General features: G+C 50.5%; 1 protein-coding gene across 1 annotated transcript in view; it reads right to left on the bottom strand.

The window, feature by feature from the left end:
- Positions 1-16,833, bottom strand: part of CDH26 (cadherin 26) — a 73,684-nt gene that overhangs the window by 50,389 nt on the left and 6,462 nt on the right. The window contains 2 exon segments of the mRNA XM_036825156.1: positions 6,086-6,240; positions 7,420-7,616. Of these exon segments, the coding sequence (XP_036681051.1) occupies positions 6,086-6,240; positions 7,420-7,616 (352 nt within the window).

The raw sequence follows: 16,833 nt of genomic DNA, 5'->3' as shown, positions 1-16,833 counted from the left end.
GTGGAGTGTTGGGGCCTCATGAATCCATCCACAACTGTCCCATCCTAGCACCTGATATGTCTGCAAAACTGAAGGTGGCGAGGTGTGACATTGCTTTAATGTTCTCACCAAGAAAATGGGGGTAAAAATGCCTTACCTGGTGGGCTTATGAAGAGGATTAAACTGGACAGAGTAAGTGTCCAGGAAATTTTAGTTTCCCCCTCTTCCTTTTCTGTCTTGTCTAACACTTTCCTTCTGGGAACTTCCCTCCTCTTCTCTGCAGGTTTCTGGTGGGACTGTTAACCTGGTTGGCCCCAACCTGGCCAATCAGAGTGTCCCATTGTTCCAGGACCCAGTGATTGGTCCAGGGGTGAGCACATGACCCAAGCAAGCCAATGGGAGTCTTTTGAAAGGGTTGATAGAGATGCTGGGTTTCTCTCCTTCCCTGGGTCCCTGGGCTGCGGGGTGATGGAGCCATGGGGTGGGTGGTGGCCAGCATTGCCCCATGGTGCCTACTGGACATGTGGCAGATTTGAGAGATGGAGAGAGGCTGGGTGCTGACACACTGTTTCGACTCCTGCTTCCAGCTTTGCCTGAAGCCTATGCATCTTTTGATTTCTCCATTCCATGAGTCAATATCCCCCTACTTCCTGTTAATCCAATTTTGTCACTTCTAATCCAAAGGGTACTGATAATACTTTATCTCTGTCCTTCTTTCCTCTTTTTTTCCTTCCTTTCTCCTCCTTTCTACTCCCTTTCTCCACCCTCCTCCCATGCTTTCCTTTCTCTCACCCAGATTCCATATTTCTCTCAGTATGTAGCCAGGACCTCAGCTTTGTTCTTATCTTCCTGTCCATTCGTCACTTCAATGGTGTCCTCATATAATTGAGATAGTGACTCCTGGACATTTAAAAATAATAATGAAGAGATGCTTTCATGACTCACAGGCACACAGCTCTCTTAGGAGCACGATGGGCAGGGATGTTGACATTTTGGATCAGGGAATCCTTCAGCCGCAGTCCAAGCCATACTTCACATTGCTGGCTTCTACCTCACTCATTTTTGTCTTCATGTAAATAAAACCATTTTGTTTTCACGTATCATGAGAACCAGCCTGTGTTGACCCCCTGTCCAGGTGTGTTCTGAATGCTGTCTCTAGCTCCTGCTAGTGGCTGACATGGCTAAGGGCTTAACTGGCTGGGACTGAGCCTGTCAGGTGAGAAGTCCCACCCTGGAGATGGGGTTGAGGATGATTGAGGCCTACTGTCCCATCTCTGGGTCTGGCACCCCAGGACTCCACTGAACAATCACAGGCAAAGGATGTCATCTGCCTCCTGGGGTCTCTTGAGCAGTGGGTGGTCTTGTCTGCCAGTGGGGAGTTTGTGGCTATTGACAGGGTTGAAATATTGTTCTTAGAGGAGTGGGGATGAATTAGTCCATTAATTTGCTCGTGGTCTAAACCCCAAGGAGCATCTGTTTGAGCCATAAGGGGCATTATTTTTTGTGGCTGGAGGGAAGCCCAAGTTGAGGGGTTTGATTACAACCATCAGCAGGGGTTGTTTGGAAGCTTCATGGAGAGAAGGCAATGAATCACCACCAGGCACAGTGGCTCAGGTCCCCTGTGTAGTTATCCCCATTGCCCTCAGAACCAATCTCTTTTTCCAGAGGGCGGTGGCTGGAAGCGGGTTAGCACAAGCCGGCTCCTTCGCTCACACTGGGCCAGCTAACCAGGGCTAATGATAATAATGACAACAGCTCTGCTTTACAGCACACTTACTGTGTTCCTGCTGCGTTACATCCATTATCTCCGGCCTCCCCAACTTCTGTCGTTCAAATACCACCTTCAAGATCTTTGCTGTTTGTGTAACGCTGGTCCTGTTATTTTCTTCATTAAAAAATACAACAGTCATTTTTTTTCCCCTTAAACTAAATGTACTTAAAAAGTAAACCTTCCAAATGGAAAAACATCTTCTAAATGGAAAACTAATAACACTTGCCATGAATGGGAGGAAACCATAAAAATATGATGTGAAAAATATAATTAGAGGCTTCTGGTTTCTGGCCCAGCATGTAAGAAGCTGAAAGACGCCACTCCATCCTAAGAACAGATAAAAAGCTGAACAAACTGAAAAAGCACCAGCTCTTCTTCGATCTGTCAGAGAAGTGAGGTCACGGGGCAAACTGCTGCCCCCCAAACTGGAGATACTGACAGGCAAATAGAGAGAAACACAACTTACTTGAGCAGAAACTTCCGCAGAGGCCAGTACTGGGGTCAGGAAATCTGAACTCTGGTGATTTGCTGAAGCTCAGTGTGAAAAACCTGGGAGAGAGAAACTCCAGGAGTACCCTATGTCAGGGCCCTGACACTTGTGTGAGTTTTACCTGGAGGAGCTTGGCCAGGTTTCCGCAGTGAGCATGGGCGGGGCGAGGGGTGGGGGTCGTGGATTCACTCTGGCTTCCAGCAGGGGAGGGAAAAAGGAACCATTTTGAAATACACCAGAGCTTTCAGTTCTTAATCAGGTCTGCCCTCAGGAGAAACCAGTTAACCAGAATCTAACCTCTTGGGGATTTACCAGCCCCTAACTGACCTGGAGGAAGGGAAATGCCCAACTCCCAGCTCACAACAGCCATTCTGTCCCACCTAAGGGGAAGAAAAAAAATCAGAAACACTTGTGAAGTTCACAGCCTAGAGGCACAGGCTCATTAAAAGACTGAGACCTGAATATAGGCTAAAGGACCCTTCCCCTCCCCCAACTCCTCACCATTTTACCAAAGGCCTACTTAGAGCATTTCCTTTTACCCGCCCGGTACATCATATTCACTTATCAATAAAAAATTACAAGGCATGCCAGAAGACAAAAAACACAATTTAAAAAGACAGAGAAAGTATCAGAACCAGATACAGATATGGCAGGGATACTGGAATTATCAAACCAGGAACTGAAAACAACTATGATTAAGATGCTAAGGGATCTAATGGATAATGTAAACCGCATGTAAGAACAAATGGGCAATGTAAGTGGAGAGAAATTCTAAGAAAACCAAAATGAAACGCTAGAGATCAAAAACACTAAGAGAAATGAAGAATGCCTTTGACAGGCTTGTTAGTAGATTGGATATGGCTGAGAAAAGAATCCCTGAGCTTGAGGATCTCTCAACAGAAACCAGCCAAAGTTAAAAGCAAAGAGAACAAAAGATTAAAAAAAAAATAAAGAACAGTATAGCCAAGAACTGTGGGGCTATTACCAAAGGTGTAACACACACATAATGGGAATTCCAGAAGGAGAAGAAAGACAGAAAGAAACAGAAGAAATATTTAAAACAACGATGACTGAGAGTTTCCCAAATTAGTTTTAGGTAACAAACTACAGATCCAGGAAACTCAGAGAACATTGAACACAGTGAAATGCCCCTAAAACTACATCTAGGCTTATCATTGTCAAACTACAGAAAAGTCAAAGATAAAGACAAAATCCTGAAAGAAGCCAAAGGAAAAAAACACAATACCTATAGAGGAGCAAAGATAAGAATTACATCCAACTTCTCCTGAAAAACTGTGCAAGCACGAGAGTGAAGTGAAAGATTTAAAGTGTTCAGAGGAAAAAACCCACCAATCTACAATTCAGTTCCCTGTGAAATTACCTTTCAAAAGTGAAGAGGAAATAAAGACTTTCTCAAACAGAAATTGAGGGAATTTGTTGCCAGTATACCTGCCTTGCAAGAAATGTTAAAAGAAGTTCTTTAGAGAGAAGGACAAGAATGTAGGTCAGAAACTCAGATCTACATAAAGAAAGAAGAGTATCAAAGAAGGCAGAGGTGAAGGTAAAATAAAAACTTTTATTTTTATTATTAATTGATCTAGAAAATAAGTTTATTGAAAAAAATAATAGCAACAATGTATTCAAGTATGTGTATCTCTCTACATAACCTTTTGTGTGCTTATGTATAAGTGAAATGAATGACAGCAATGATACAAGGGACAGGAAGGGAGACTAACACTGGCCCCCAAGCCTGAAGAAGTGGGTGCCAGCTCAATGCCATGTGGGCTGTCTGCCACCCCACACAGGTAGCAAGAAGCCCCCGGAGAGACGGCCTGAGTTGGTCACATCATTTTCGAGCAAGAAGGGATCTTAGGGAGCCTTTTAGCTCAGCTTCCTGAGCCCTTGGTGAGGGGCGGTTCTGGCACTCCCTTCCTGGTGTGACACCGATAGACCTGCACACCCTCCAGGACCCCAAGCCCCCTGCAGCCTCCAAGCTGCCATTCATCTCAGCCATTCTCTTCACAGAGGGGCCAACCCCGATTCAAAACAACACCGTATAATTGCAGCCTTATTCCCATCATTTAAGAAATGAATATCTTGGTATATCTTTTCCAATAATAGGTTTCATTAAATTAAACCCAAGGCACTTACAGTCCCTGGAAATAGCAGGCTGATTCAATTTGGCAGACATGTGCTGAATTTCTTTAGAAATCATCACATTGGTTTCTGAGGCTTCTGGTGATCAAGGGCATAGGCTGCCAGGGTTTAAATCCAGGCTCTGCCACCTGTGGCTGTGTGACCATGAGCAAGTCACATCACCTCTCTGGTCTTAGCATTCCCATCTCTATAATATGGCAACAGCAGTTCCTACCTCCCAGGCTTGTTGTGAGGATTAAATAAATTCACATAACGCTCCTCAAGGTTAGCTGTAAACATGTACACACAGACTTATAGTGCAGTTCTTGTAGGAAAAGAGACGTGGCCAGGAAACTCATTGCCACCCAAAAGGATGCAGGGAAAGTGGTTATTTCTTTAAAGTTGAGAGCAGGAGGAAGCTGCCCTAGACCCTCTCCCCTCTCCTTGCTTTGCTTTGTCTGTCAAGCAGAGGCCTCCTTTCCACTCTGTTTCTTAATTGAGTAAACTTCATGATCCTAAACGCAAACACACCCAGAGCAGCACAAACAAGCGCTGTTCTCTGCACACACAGCTTCCAGGAGAGCAAGATGAGTGACGGGTTGGCTGCTGAGAGACAGAGATGGAGCCCGAGCGGCTGCTGCTTTCTGCTAAAAGGCCCTGCAGGTTCGACCCATTTGCTCCTTCCTTGTCAGATTGTTCATTCACTCATTCATTCATTCATTCATTTGTTCATTCATTGACTCACTCATTCATCCATTTATTCATTCATTCATTCAAATATTTGGTTTCCTGTCTCATGGGCTCGGATTTTGGCCCCTCATTCTCACTAATCTGTTAACTCCTTGATATCTTCAAACAGGTATTTTTAAATTTTTGTCCAGATTTTATTATTTTTTAAATTTTCTATTTCTTTCATTTCTTCTCATGTTTTATTTATTTTATTTTATTTTTGGCTGCACTGGGTCTTTGTTGCTGTGCACAGGCTTTCTCTAGTTGCGGCGAACGGGGGCTACTCTTCGTTGCGGTGCGCAGGCTTCTCATTGCTGTGGCTTCTCTTGTTGTGGACCATGGGCTCTAGGCACGTGGGCTTCAGGAGTTGTGGCATGCGGGCTCAGTAGTTGCCACGTGAGGGATCTAGAGCGCAAGCTCAGTAGTTGTGGCGCATGGGGCTTAGTTGCTCCGCAGCATGTGGGATCTTCCCGGACCAGGGCTCGAACCCGCTTCCCTTGCATTGGCAGGTGGATTCTTAACCACTGCGCCAGGGAAGTCCCAGATTTTGTTATTTTTTAAACGGGAGGATTGGTTCAGAGACCCTAGCCTGCCATTGTTGGAAGGAGAACTTTCCCCAAACTACGTACATGAAAACTTGGAAGCACCTTAAACCGAACAATGGGGGTCCATTATGGTATATCCAGGTAAATGGAATAATACACTGCCATTAAAAGTGTTACAATATATTATTATTATGCTAAAATACTAAAAATAAAATTCTGAAGAAAAATCAGAATATAATTTTTTTATATTATCCCCATTTTTTGCAAAAATAAAATGTCTGAGCATAGATGGCTAGGAAGAAAGAGAGCAAACTATTTATAGTGGTTACTGCTCAATGGCTGGGTTTCTTCTCCATATGCTTCTATAAATCCTAAATTTTATGCCTAGAGAATATATTACTTCTATAGTCAGAAAAATTAGGAAGAAATATTTACCTTTGCTTCAGGCATGCAGAACTGCTGGGTTATAACGTCAGTACGTGCCCCTGTGTCCCATCGGTACGAATGTCCACAGGGAGGCCAGTGTTGCTTGGTGAGGGTCCTTGGTCGTTTCAAACCAAGAAGCTTTGTAAACCTGATTTTCTCTGAGTCTGGGGGGAGGTGAGGAGGGTGCTGGCTGTGTCTCCTGGATGTTTTGCTTGCTGTTAAATGTCTTATCCTATCTCTGTCGCATCAGTACCTCTTGGTGAGCATTTATTGACGAGTCATTGCATGCCAATCACCACACTAAATGGACCCAATTATGAAATGTTTGTGCTGGATGGGAGCTCAGAGATCCTGTAACTAGATGAAGCCTTTGGCATGAGACACACAAGCCCCAGCTGGGCTGCTCTAGATGGTGTATGTGTGTGTGGGTATATGTGTGTGTGTGTATGTGTGCATGAATGTATGTGTGTGTGTGTGTTTAGGGGAAATTCCACCTGTCCCTGAGGTCCCCCATCCTCTCCCCAACAGGTGGCTTCTGGGGCAGGCTTGTGGAGCCCAATGTCCTTTAGAACATTCTGTGAACACAGATGCTCTGGGCTTCTCCCTGTGGAGGTGGGGCTCTCACCCCCACCCCCCCACTGACTAGGTGAGGCCACCATGTTCTCTTCACAGCACACTGTTCAAAACCCTCCATGCTGCCCCGCCCGTGGCCCTGCCCACCAGGCCCCTCCATGTGGCCCTTGACGCCCCATGCCTTGTCAGTCATTCTGTCCTTCAGACGTACCCTGGCCCTTCCTGGCACAGGACGTCCTTCGTCACAACTTCTCCCCCTGCTGGGTCACCCCTTCCCACTTATCTGCTCCCTTCACCTGCCCACCCCTCCACTCTCCTCTGAGATGCCCCACTCGGTGAGGTCACCACGTTCACTCTTCGCAGCATCACGCAAAAGGGACATCGTGACTCGCCCGTGTGGGGAGAGCCCCCCGGCATCCTCAGGGCCTCGTCTCACGCTCCTGGCCTCTCCGTGTCGTGTCCCGTTTTACTAATGGGGGCGGCCCACAGGGGTCTCAGGAGAAGAGTCACTCTAGGAAAGAGCTCTGAAGGCTGGCTGGTGGGCGTAAGATGCAGGCACGCAGCCGTCACCTGGAGCTGGTTGCCGTCACAGCATCAGGGCAGGGGTCGCCCGCCGTCTACATCCAGGCCTCCTCACCACTCCTAAAAGCTCTGATTTCTGGTTCAAGGCTTCCTCGCCCTGAAAAGGAAATGTAGCTCTGCAGCCTGGCCCCTTGAACTCGCCCTCCTACTCGCTCTCTCTGCAGACACTGCCTCAGATGCCGACTTACTTCCCTCCTCTCGACTCCGACCCCAGCAGAGAGGCTGGTCACCGGCTTTCTGCATCCATTTCTGGGGTGTTGCCCCAGCAGGAAGGAGCGGTTTCCTGTTCACATCCTGTGCTCTGGGCCTTGTGAAATCCTGGTGAACAGCGACGCCCAGCAAGGCTGAGTGTGCCTGACGGCTGCCGTGGTCCAGGTCGCCCGTCCTGAGAATAAAACAGAGAAAGGGTGTCGCCCCAGTGGGTCAGGCCAAACCAGTAGTTATCACAGCCCGGGGCCTGGAGACCACGGGTCCGCTTTGCAGCCATTTGGCTGATAGTAAACTTTCACGACACAGTGCAAAAGCCATTTAGCACCTTTAAGGAAATTGGAAATGTGTGTTTCATGTGTGGTGGTGCTGAAAATTGAGAATAATGACAGAATTATTAACAACAGGCTTCCCGGGCTTGGACTCTTAATTGCCTGTGGTCTGTAAAGCTGACAAATAAGCGCTGCAGAATCCAAACGTGAAATATTTAGTTTTGGGAGCCTGGGAGAATGGCTCCTAATTCTTTTGTTTATTGGTTGTGAGAACTGCTTTTGGGGTAGAGAGACATTGTAAGAGCAAGAAAGAGCATAGAGCTCAGAGTCAAGGGGCCGGGGTTCCCACCCTGATTCTGCTCTCGGTGGGGCCTGAGGCTCTCATGGCTCTCAGGAAGCAAGGTAAACTGATGAGGGCAAATGCACTCTGTGCAACAATGCATCTTGCAGGGTTCTGCGATGGTTCTGCAGGCAGCTGGGCTGGGGAGAGGCTAAGCTAAAGCTGAGCAGCGGGCTTTCCTGCGGGACTTCTCAGAGCCTTAAATAGCGTTGTAATGACAGGTGATAGTTATTGAGCACTTATTCTGAGCCATCACAGTGCTAACAGCTTTGCAACTGGCCTCATTTTTATCCTCATTAACAGGTAGGAGAGGAGAAGCTGGGGCTTAGAGATTACACACAACTTCCCTCCTGTTCACAGAGCTAGTGAGTGGAAGTGTCTGGTCTTTACCATGGGTCTTTCTGACCAGAGAGCCTGGGCTCTAACCATTATACCTCTGTCTCTCTATCCTGTCCAGAGAACCCTGGACGGAACCTTGAAATCATGTAGTTCAATGCTCCCATTTTCCAGATCAGAAGATGGAGGCTCAAAAGATGGAGGTTTCTCTAGGCCTCCGAGAGGATGAACTGCAGGACTCCTCTCCTCCGTCCTCCACTCTGCCCACATCCCTCTTTCTTTGGTGCTCCCCTGGGGCCCCATGGAGCAGGAGGGGGAGGGCATCTGGGCCATTTGCACAGTTGTTGGTAGAACGTGCCCTCAGGTGCCTTACTGCTTGGCTCCACCCCCTGTGCTGTGCAGCTCTGAGCGGCTTACTTAACTCTCTGTGCCCTAACGCCTGCATCTGTAATTGTGCCCCTGACTCACAGGCTTGAGGTTGATAACAGAGTTAATATGTGAAATGGGGAAAAGTCATAGCTGCAGGGCCAGTGACTTTCCCCAACCCACCTGTGGCCTAGAACCTGCCCTACTCAAGGGATGGGTCAGCCAGGCGGCTCCTGCCAAGGGAGGGATAAAACTGGCAACGACTTCTTCCTAGAAGGAAACAAAAGCTTGTGTGAGACTGGAAAATAAACCCTTCTTCTCCGAGGCATGTCAGTGAGTGGCCAGCAGATGGCAGAAGCAAGCCAGGAAAGGGAGCCTCTGCCCCGCCTGCTGGCAGCAGCTGCCTTAGAAAAATCCCCTGGTGTTTGCTTGTTGTATTAAGAGATCTCCAGTGTGAGAGCCATCCTTCATCCTGAGCAGGATTCTAAACAAGCTCAGCATTGGCTTTGTGGCCGGCACCAAGGACCCCAGGGCTCCCGTGTACTCCCAGTGGGCACTGATGTCCTCTTGCTCCCAAAAGTCGGCCCCTTGCAGAGAGGACTGGCCGTCCTCTCTGCTCCTTGACTGCAGAGGACATTCCTACTGGTGCACCAAGGCTCAGAGAGATGCTGCCTTTAAATAGGGGGTTCTTGACAATGTTTCCATGAGGCCAGTCCCGCTGCTGTGGTTGATCATTCACTCATCAACAAGGATTTATGGGCCTCCACTGTGTGCCTGGGCCTCTTCCAGGGTCTGGAATGCAGCACGATCAGCACACACCAGGTCCATGCCCGCCAGGAAGCTCACATTCCAGGAGGAGGGAAAGAAAATCACTAGCAAGGAGTTAAGATAAAGTGGGATCGTGCAAGGCGCAAGAAAGAAAACCGGATTAGGGAAGGGGAAGAGGGTGTCGGGTGGGACTTATTTGAGGCACAGCTTTAGGGAGGGTGGTCAGGGAAGGGAGGCTGAGACCTGAGTGGCCAGAAGGAGCCGCCGCCTGGGGAGCTGGGAGGGCTCCCAGGCAGAGGGGGCGGCCGGCCTGACCCTGGAGGCGGGATGGGCTGGGGTGTTCAAGGCCAGAGAGGAGGCCAGTGTGGCCCAGCAGCATACACTGCTGGGAGGGGAGGGGAGGGGAGGGGAGGACGGGGTGGCAGGGGCCCAGGCACCTGCAGGGCGGGTCAGGGGTGGAATTCCACCTGCAGAGAATGTGAAAGTGTCCAAATGGTCCAACCTGACCGGTTCTGTGCAGTTCCCTGAGGACCCAGTTGTGACCCTCGCAGACCCTCTCATTCCGCGGGCCCCTCCCTCCAGTGGATCAGGCTGCCCAGGCATCTGGAAATATCTTCAAGTCTTCAGGCGGCTCCTCGCTGTGTCTTGCTGACATCATTTCCAGCGGTGTCCTGTGGGTGGTTGCCCCCTCTCTCACCTGCACATCTGGCTCTCGCCTCCCCACCATCCCCCCTTTCAGCCCCAGGTCTAGGGAGGCCCGGAGCAGTTTCCTGGGGCCTCTTGGGGGTGCTCAGGCCAGGCGGAGCCAGCGCCAGAGGCCTCCATCCTCCCTTCTCCAGCTTGACACGTTCCTCTCCCCGCGCTTTAAAGCCGAGACGTGGTCTCCACATCTGAGAAAACAGTTAAACTGACAATTCCTCGCAGACTCTGGTTCAAATCCTTATTAGGCTGTTAAGTGAGAGGGGATTTCACTTCCTTCCAGGGGCCTTCGTTTCTGCCAGTTCCCAGGCCTCCCCTCAAGGCCTTGCCCATCATATCTTCCTGCAGTCGCCTGACGTGGCCAGGGAAGCAGCCGGGGGTCCTGGCAGCCTCTGGGGAAAGTGGGACCCGTGTAGCAGGGCTGAGGGTTGGGAGTCCCAGAATGGGGCCCAGGGGAGGGCGGGGTGGGGACCCAGAAGTGAGACCAGCAGGTAGTAACTGAGGGGTCCTTGGAGAATGTGTTCTGGGGACACGGCCATGGAACACCTGCCTCCTGTCTGTGGGGATCTTACAGTTCCGCCCTGGACATGCACAGAGAAGTACCTATAAGCACGCATCCATACATATAGACACACATATATATACTTACACATACACACATAGACCTACGCATGGACATACAAATATACACACATAGATACATACACACGTGGACACACACATATAGGCATGTATATATGCATACACAGACACACATGCATGTACATGTACACATGGATACACATATACTTCCAGATATGTGTATACCTACATGTACACATAGCTATGCACACATACGGATGCATATATAAACAATGTAGATATATACCTACATAAATCATCCAGCCTGGGTCCAAACCCGGTTCACTGAGGTCGGCAGGGCCTTTGGGGAGCTGCCTGCCCGCTCTGGGCTTAGTTCTCATCTGCAACGGGACAGGGTGACAGTGCATCTTCAATGAGAAGATGCATGTGGCACATGTTCCCAGTGGAGAGACGGCCGCAGCATCCAAAGGGAAAGGGCTGCAGGTCCCTGTACCCGGGAAGCACAGGTGCCCCTGCTGCAGGAGACCAGGCATTGTGACTCTGACCCGTGCCTTTGGGGCACACTTCGAACACGAGACTTCCTGGGAGCGCACATGGCCCCCTTAAAAACTGGATGCTGCTGCACAAAAAAGCGGATTTGAGGAAAAACTGAAACAAACTTTCCAGCGGAACTTGGGGCCCTACCTGTCCTGTCTCAAATCAGTGTCCCACTTAGGGAAGCACAATCCAGTCACCAAAAGCCCTCAAGGTGAGTGAATTCCCAATGTGAATTTCTCAAAGAACTTTAAAAAGATCCAGTTATTCTCTCCACACCTTAAACCCCTCTCTTGGCTTTCTCCTCCCTTACGCTCTCTCACCGGTGCCTTTTCCAGAGACTTCCTCTTTCCCAAACTCTCTGGCTGGGTTATCCTCAGGGGTCCTTGTCCTGCTTCCTGCTCCACGTTTTCTTCCTGCATTGTCCCTCCTCCTGGTGATGTCACACCAGCCTGGGCTGGCGTGGGGATGAGGTGGAAGGGGAAAACAGCAGAGGGGCCGTTTTCTTGAGCAGGTAAGAGGAAGAGGAAGGCTGGTCCCTCCCCCCGTGGTCAGAGTCGTCCCTGTGACACACAGTTATTGCTCAAGTAACTTTGGGGAGACGAGACCAAGTACTGAGCACCTCGCCACCCAAACTTCCATGACCTGAATAGTCACCTTAATGACTTGTCAAAATCTCCCCCAAATTCATTCGCAGAATAAAACGTCCCTGAGATGGATCTGTGAGGGTGTGCAGTGGAAAGCATGGCGTGGGTGTGAGGCCGGGTGCAGGCCGGGTGCAGGCCGGGCGAGCGCTGCAGGTGCGCCCCGGCTCTCCTCCCATCAGGCCTCACACACAGGCTGTGCAGGCAGGTGTGTGTGTTATCCCCCCACCTCCCGGCCCCGGGCTGAGCCCTTGGTGGCGCCCTGCTTGCTCCTGCAGGGCGCTGGGGGCACTCCCAACCGCGCTCTAACTTAGGGAGAGCCTATCTTCAATGTGTGTCTGCATTTGTGGGGTTATGTTTTATACCTGCCCCTTGCAGTGTAGAAGGAAAATAGATTTCGAATCTGATTCTGTTCAGTGCAGGTAAATACTGCATGTAAAATTCCCCTCCATGAGTTCATTCGGTGTGGACTAATTAGAAAGTAGGTGTTTTACATACTTGCATTATGCAAAAATCCTTAGTGTGTTGTTATATAGGTGTTTCGGAGTGTTTTAGTGATATCTGGAAAATTGGTTGGGGGTTTTTGGACGGTCTGGGAATGTGTTATTGTTTTTTCCCATTTCACATAATGGGATATGAGCTTCCGATGAAAATTTGCTCTCCAAAGCATTTCCAGGAATTGACAATATATGGATAATGAGGGTTGCCTGCATTTTACTTGATCTGCACTACTGGTCGGAGGTCGTTCTCACACGATTGGCCGAAGCCAAACAGACTGAGAGTCAGGGGGAGAACAGGGGTTGACACAATGAATCCCTGCCTCTTTTTGTTATTAACAAGAAAATTAGTAAGTGCCTCAAAGAACCCTGCCGGGTGAGCAGCTGATGAAAATGCTCTCTTAGGGCTCCCCTGCGAGTTGTCTGGTAGTGGCTCCCTGCCACTACGGCAGGGGAGGGCACTTTGCAGCCACGCTGCAGCTGGATGCTGGTTCAACTGAGGGCTCTGCCAGGCCGGGATGCAGAGCCCTGCCTCTCATGGTGCCAGTTGTGGGGTGAGCTGAGCCTGTAATTAGAGCTGCAACTGATTGATTTTCTCAAGGCTGGCACTCACATCGGGGCCTGGGAGGCCCGGGCGGTGTGTTGTGCCAGTGTGCAGCCTGGCCGCCCGTGTGCCAGCTGCAGCTGGGATTTCACCGCAGCCCTTCCTGCAGCAAACCGGGGATGGCCTCAGCCCCGCCTGTCACCGTGGCGTGGACTGTGCAAGCCCGCTGCACCTGGCAGCCGAAACAGCCCCAGATTCCGCTGGAATATGCTTGTGGCCTGAAAGCTCCCTTTGCCGTCACTCTACCCTGAGATGCAGCTTCTGTGCTGGCAGGATTCACGCAAACAGAAGCTGCTCTGCTCTTTCCTCCTCGGGCCTCCCCAGGCCTCCACTGCTGCCATCTGCCAGGGAGAGCCACTTGGTGATACTGTTAATTAAAACCATGGCACTCGGGGCAGGAAACACGCTTAAAACTCTGAAGCCATTTTTCCCTAATAGAAATCTTATTGTGGAGGTGTTTGTGGAGGTCGGGCTGACCAGGAAAACCTGCCAGCCTCAAATGAACTCAAATAGGTTTACCTAATTTACTCACCTGGGGGCCTGGAGGCAGAGCGGGGAGAAGGGCCTGCCATCGGCAACGGGTCAGGCCGGCCACCCTCACCTCTCCCCCCAGATTCTGTCCTGGGACTGGGAGATGGGAGGAGAGAGCCAGGCTTTCGTGGAGGAATCAGGAACTGCGGAGTGGATGCTTTGGAAATCACTGACCAGGCATCTGGGAGTGAGCCTGACTGGCCATCTCTGCGCTGAGCTGTCTATAGTCACACGGCTATTGTCACCTGGAAATTAATTTTAAAGTGGCGGCTGTGACTGGGGAGTGGCTCTATGCTGGATCCATTAGTCACCCACACAGAATTCCCCCTTTCCATGTTTCCTGGCCCAAGTCGCTACTTTGAATGCTGACGGCTCTTTGGAGCTGGCTCCTTGGAGAGAAGCTGGAGTGATTTGAACAGGCCCCGAGGGAAAGGGCGGCAGAAAGCATCGTGAATGTGCGGGCCCAAGCCTTCTGCAGTGGAGGGAGCCGTACTCCTGCCGCAGAGACGTTAACTTATTCAGGGTTCTTGGCTAATTTGTGAAATTACCTCTTCTCACAGGGCTGGGAGAGAACGGTCTTAAATAGGAGCAATTTAATTCTTGGATCCTTGTCCTAGTCAACGAAAAGCCAAATTTTATCCTCTCTCCTTCACTTGCCCATTTAAAGCCTGAAGCAGTGGGGCCGGGAGGGTGAGCGCCTGGAGTTGCTATGGAAACTCAGGGCCTGGAAGTGGACACAGTGCTTGAGGGCAGATAGTGGTCCCTGTGCCGGACACGGCCACTCCTCCTCTCGCCCGCCTTCGAGCTCTGCCTGCCTGTGGTCCTGGAGAGACATGGAGACCACAGAACCTGGCCTGCCCTTCAGGCACCCTGGCTTTCCCAGAGACTCACATAGCCCTCCTATAGGCTCCTTCCAGAATGTTCTCCAAATTCTCTCCCAGTTCAACTCCTTTATCTCCATAGCAAGCAACACCCCATGATTAATGGCCAGACCCAATAGTGTCTTTTATTCCTGGCACCTTGGGCCTCTGATAAGGAGGTGGGGGTCTCCTGTGCCTAGGGGCTGCATCCCACTGGTTCTGTTGAAGCTCAGAATCCTTCAGTGGCCAGCATTTGTACAGTACAGATGTCCCTGCAATACAATAAAGGATTTGTCTGGCCTTTATCCCTGGTTTCTGAGAGGAAACTTCTAAATCTTTAGAATTTCCTGGGTGATAGCAGTATCTTTGCTATTCATGGGGGCCCCTTGGACCAGACCTGGGTTTATGCTAATGAAATAAATCAGGATGGGGCTGCTAGAAAGATCAATCATGTGGTCAAGAGGGCTGGGGCTTAGACCTCTGTGATATCACACACTGGGGGAGGGGAGGGGGCTAGAGGCTGGGTTCAGTGGTGCAGCCAATGATCCAGACATCCTGCCTACAGTGAAAGCTCTGGACCCCAGGTGCAGGTGAGTTTCCTGGGTGGTGATATACATCCATCTGCTAGAAGGGGGACGAGACAAGCCCTGATTCCAAGGGGAGACAGCACAGAAGCTCTGTGTTTGGGACCTTTCCAGGCCTGGCCCTAAGCACCTCTTCATCTGGCTCCTTGTCACTTGTGTCCTTCGTAACAATGCTAATCCTAAGTATAACGGTCTCCTGAGTTCTAGGGCCCTCCTGGCAAATTACTGAACCCAGGGAAGTTGTGGGAGCCCAAATCTGTAGCCAGTGGGTCAGAAGCGCAGGTGGCCTGGGGACCCGGGAGCACTGGGCTGGCATCTGAAGGGAGGGGCTCTCATGGGGACCACCCCCCCCCGCAACCTGTGAAGTCAGAGCTGACTCCGGGTCGTGCGCGACAGGTCGCGCTGCAGTCCCTCAGTACAAGTTCAGGGAAGGGAAAAGGAGGCACCTTTGCACTCCTGTTCAGTGACACGTCAGTTCAGTGGTTTTCTAAACTGGCTGCTCCTTGAAGTCACCCGAGGGGCTGTTAGGAACAGGAGCTGCCTGGGGCCCTTCCTGAGTGGTCTCATTTGGTGGGTGTGCAATGGGTGCCTGGAATCTGCATGTTTAACAAGTTTTTGCAGGAAGTTCAGAGGCAGAATCGCATTTCAGAGTGACTTTCTCAAGGAGCAGAGCACACGTTCCGGGCAGAGGACATCTGCTTGAAAGGAGAGAACTTGCAGGAGGCCATTTGCCAACATTCAAACCAAAGGGAACAAAGGGACGGTGGAGAAAGAGTTAAGTGCTGGGCGCAGGGTACATTAAGATCTGTGTCTGGAAGGGCGCAGCTTGAAAGCCAGGGTCACCCGGCCTGTGCTGTGATACAGCAGCCACGTGAGAGGCCTTCTTGCCTCTCAGGACGCTCTCCCCTGGCTCCAAGGGCCTCCAGTTTTTCCTTAGGGTCAAGGCATAGTGCCCTCTGAGGGGACCAGGCTGGAAGCCACGAGCTGCTGCTGGCAGGGGCCGGGGACCTCAGCAAATGGAGCTGTGAACATCTGGATGTGGGGCACAGGGCAGAAATGCCTAGAGAACTGGTGGCACCTGATTAATTGGCCGTGACAACTTTCTCACGTCTGACCCTTTTCCCTTCTCCCCGGCCACTGCCCTGAGCCGCTGTCACCTCCCACAGGGGTGATGCCCACTGGCTCCCTCTCATCTCCCTGCTGCTTCTCTTGCCTCCATGCAGCCTTTCCTCCTCACAGCAGCCAGGGTGCTCCTTTTAAAAGTCAATCAGATCATGTCTCTTTTGTTGAAAATCCTCCAATGGACTCTCTTATCACTGGGAGAAACAGGAGCCCCTGTGATGTGTCCCCGCCTGTATCCTCCACCTCACTTGGTCCACGCCTGTACCAATTCGCAGCCACACTGGCTCCCTTTCTGTTCCTTAGCGAGTCCCACACTCTCTTCTACCGCAGGGCCTTTGCATAAGATGTTCCACTGCTGCAATGCCCTGCCCTCCCTCCCACACTTGGCAGGGCTGGTTTCTTGAATTTTATCATCTCGCCCTAATGTCCCTCTTCAGAGAGGCCTTCCTTGAGCAAAATAGATAGACAGGTCACCCCTACTATTGTCCAGGACATAATCCTATTTGTGTCCTTCACAGAATTGATCAGGCTTCTTAACATGTGTTTGTTTGTTTTTCCTGTCTTTTCTACTATGCTGTTGAATGTTCCATCCAGTGCCTGGCACACAGTAGGTGCTTATTTCAGTTCGAGTGGCAATAGGAGTGTGGCAGGTGATA

The sequence above is a fragment of the Balaenoptera musculus genome, chromosome 15 (assembly GCF_009873245.2).
Source record: "Balaenoptera musculus isolate JJ_BM4_2016_0621 chromosome 15, mBalMus1.pri.v3, whole genome shotgun sequence".
Taxonomy (NCBI): domain Eukaryota; kingdom Metazoa; phylum Chordata; class Mammalia; order Artiodactyla; family Balaenopteridae; genus Balaenoptera; species Balaenoptera musculus.
This window is presented reverse-complemented; position numbering and strand designations above follow the sequence as displayed.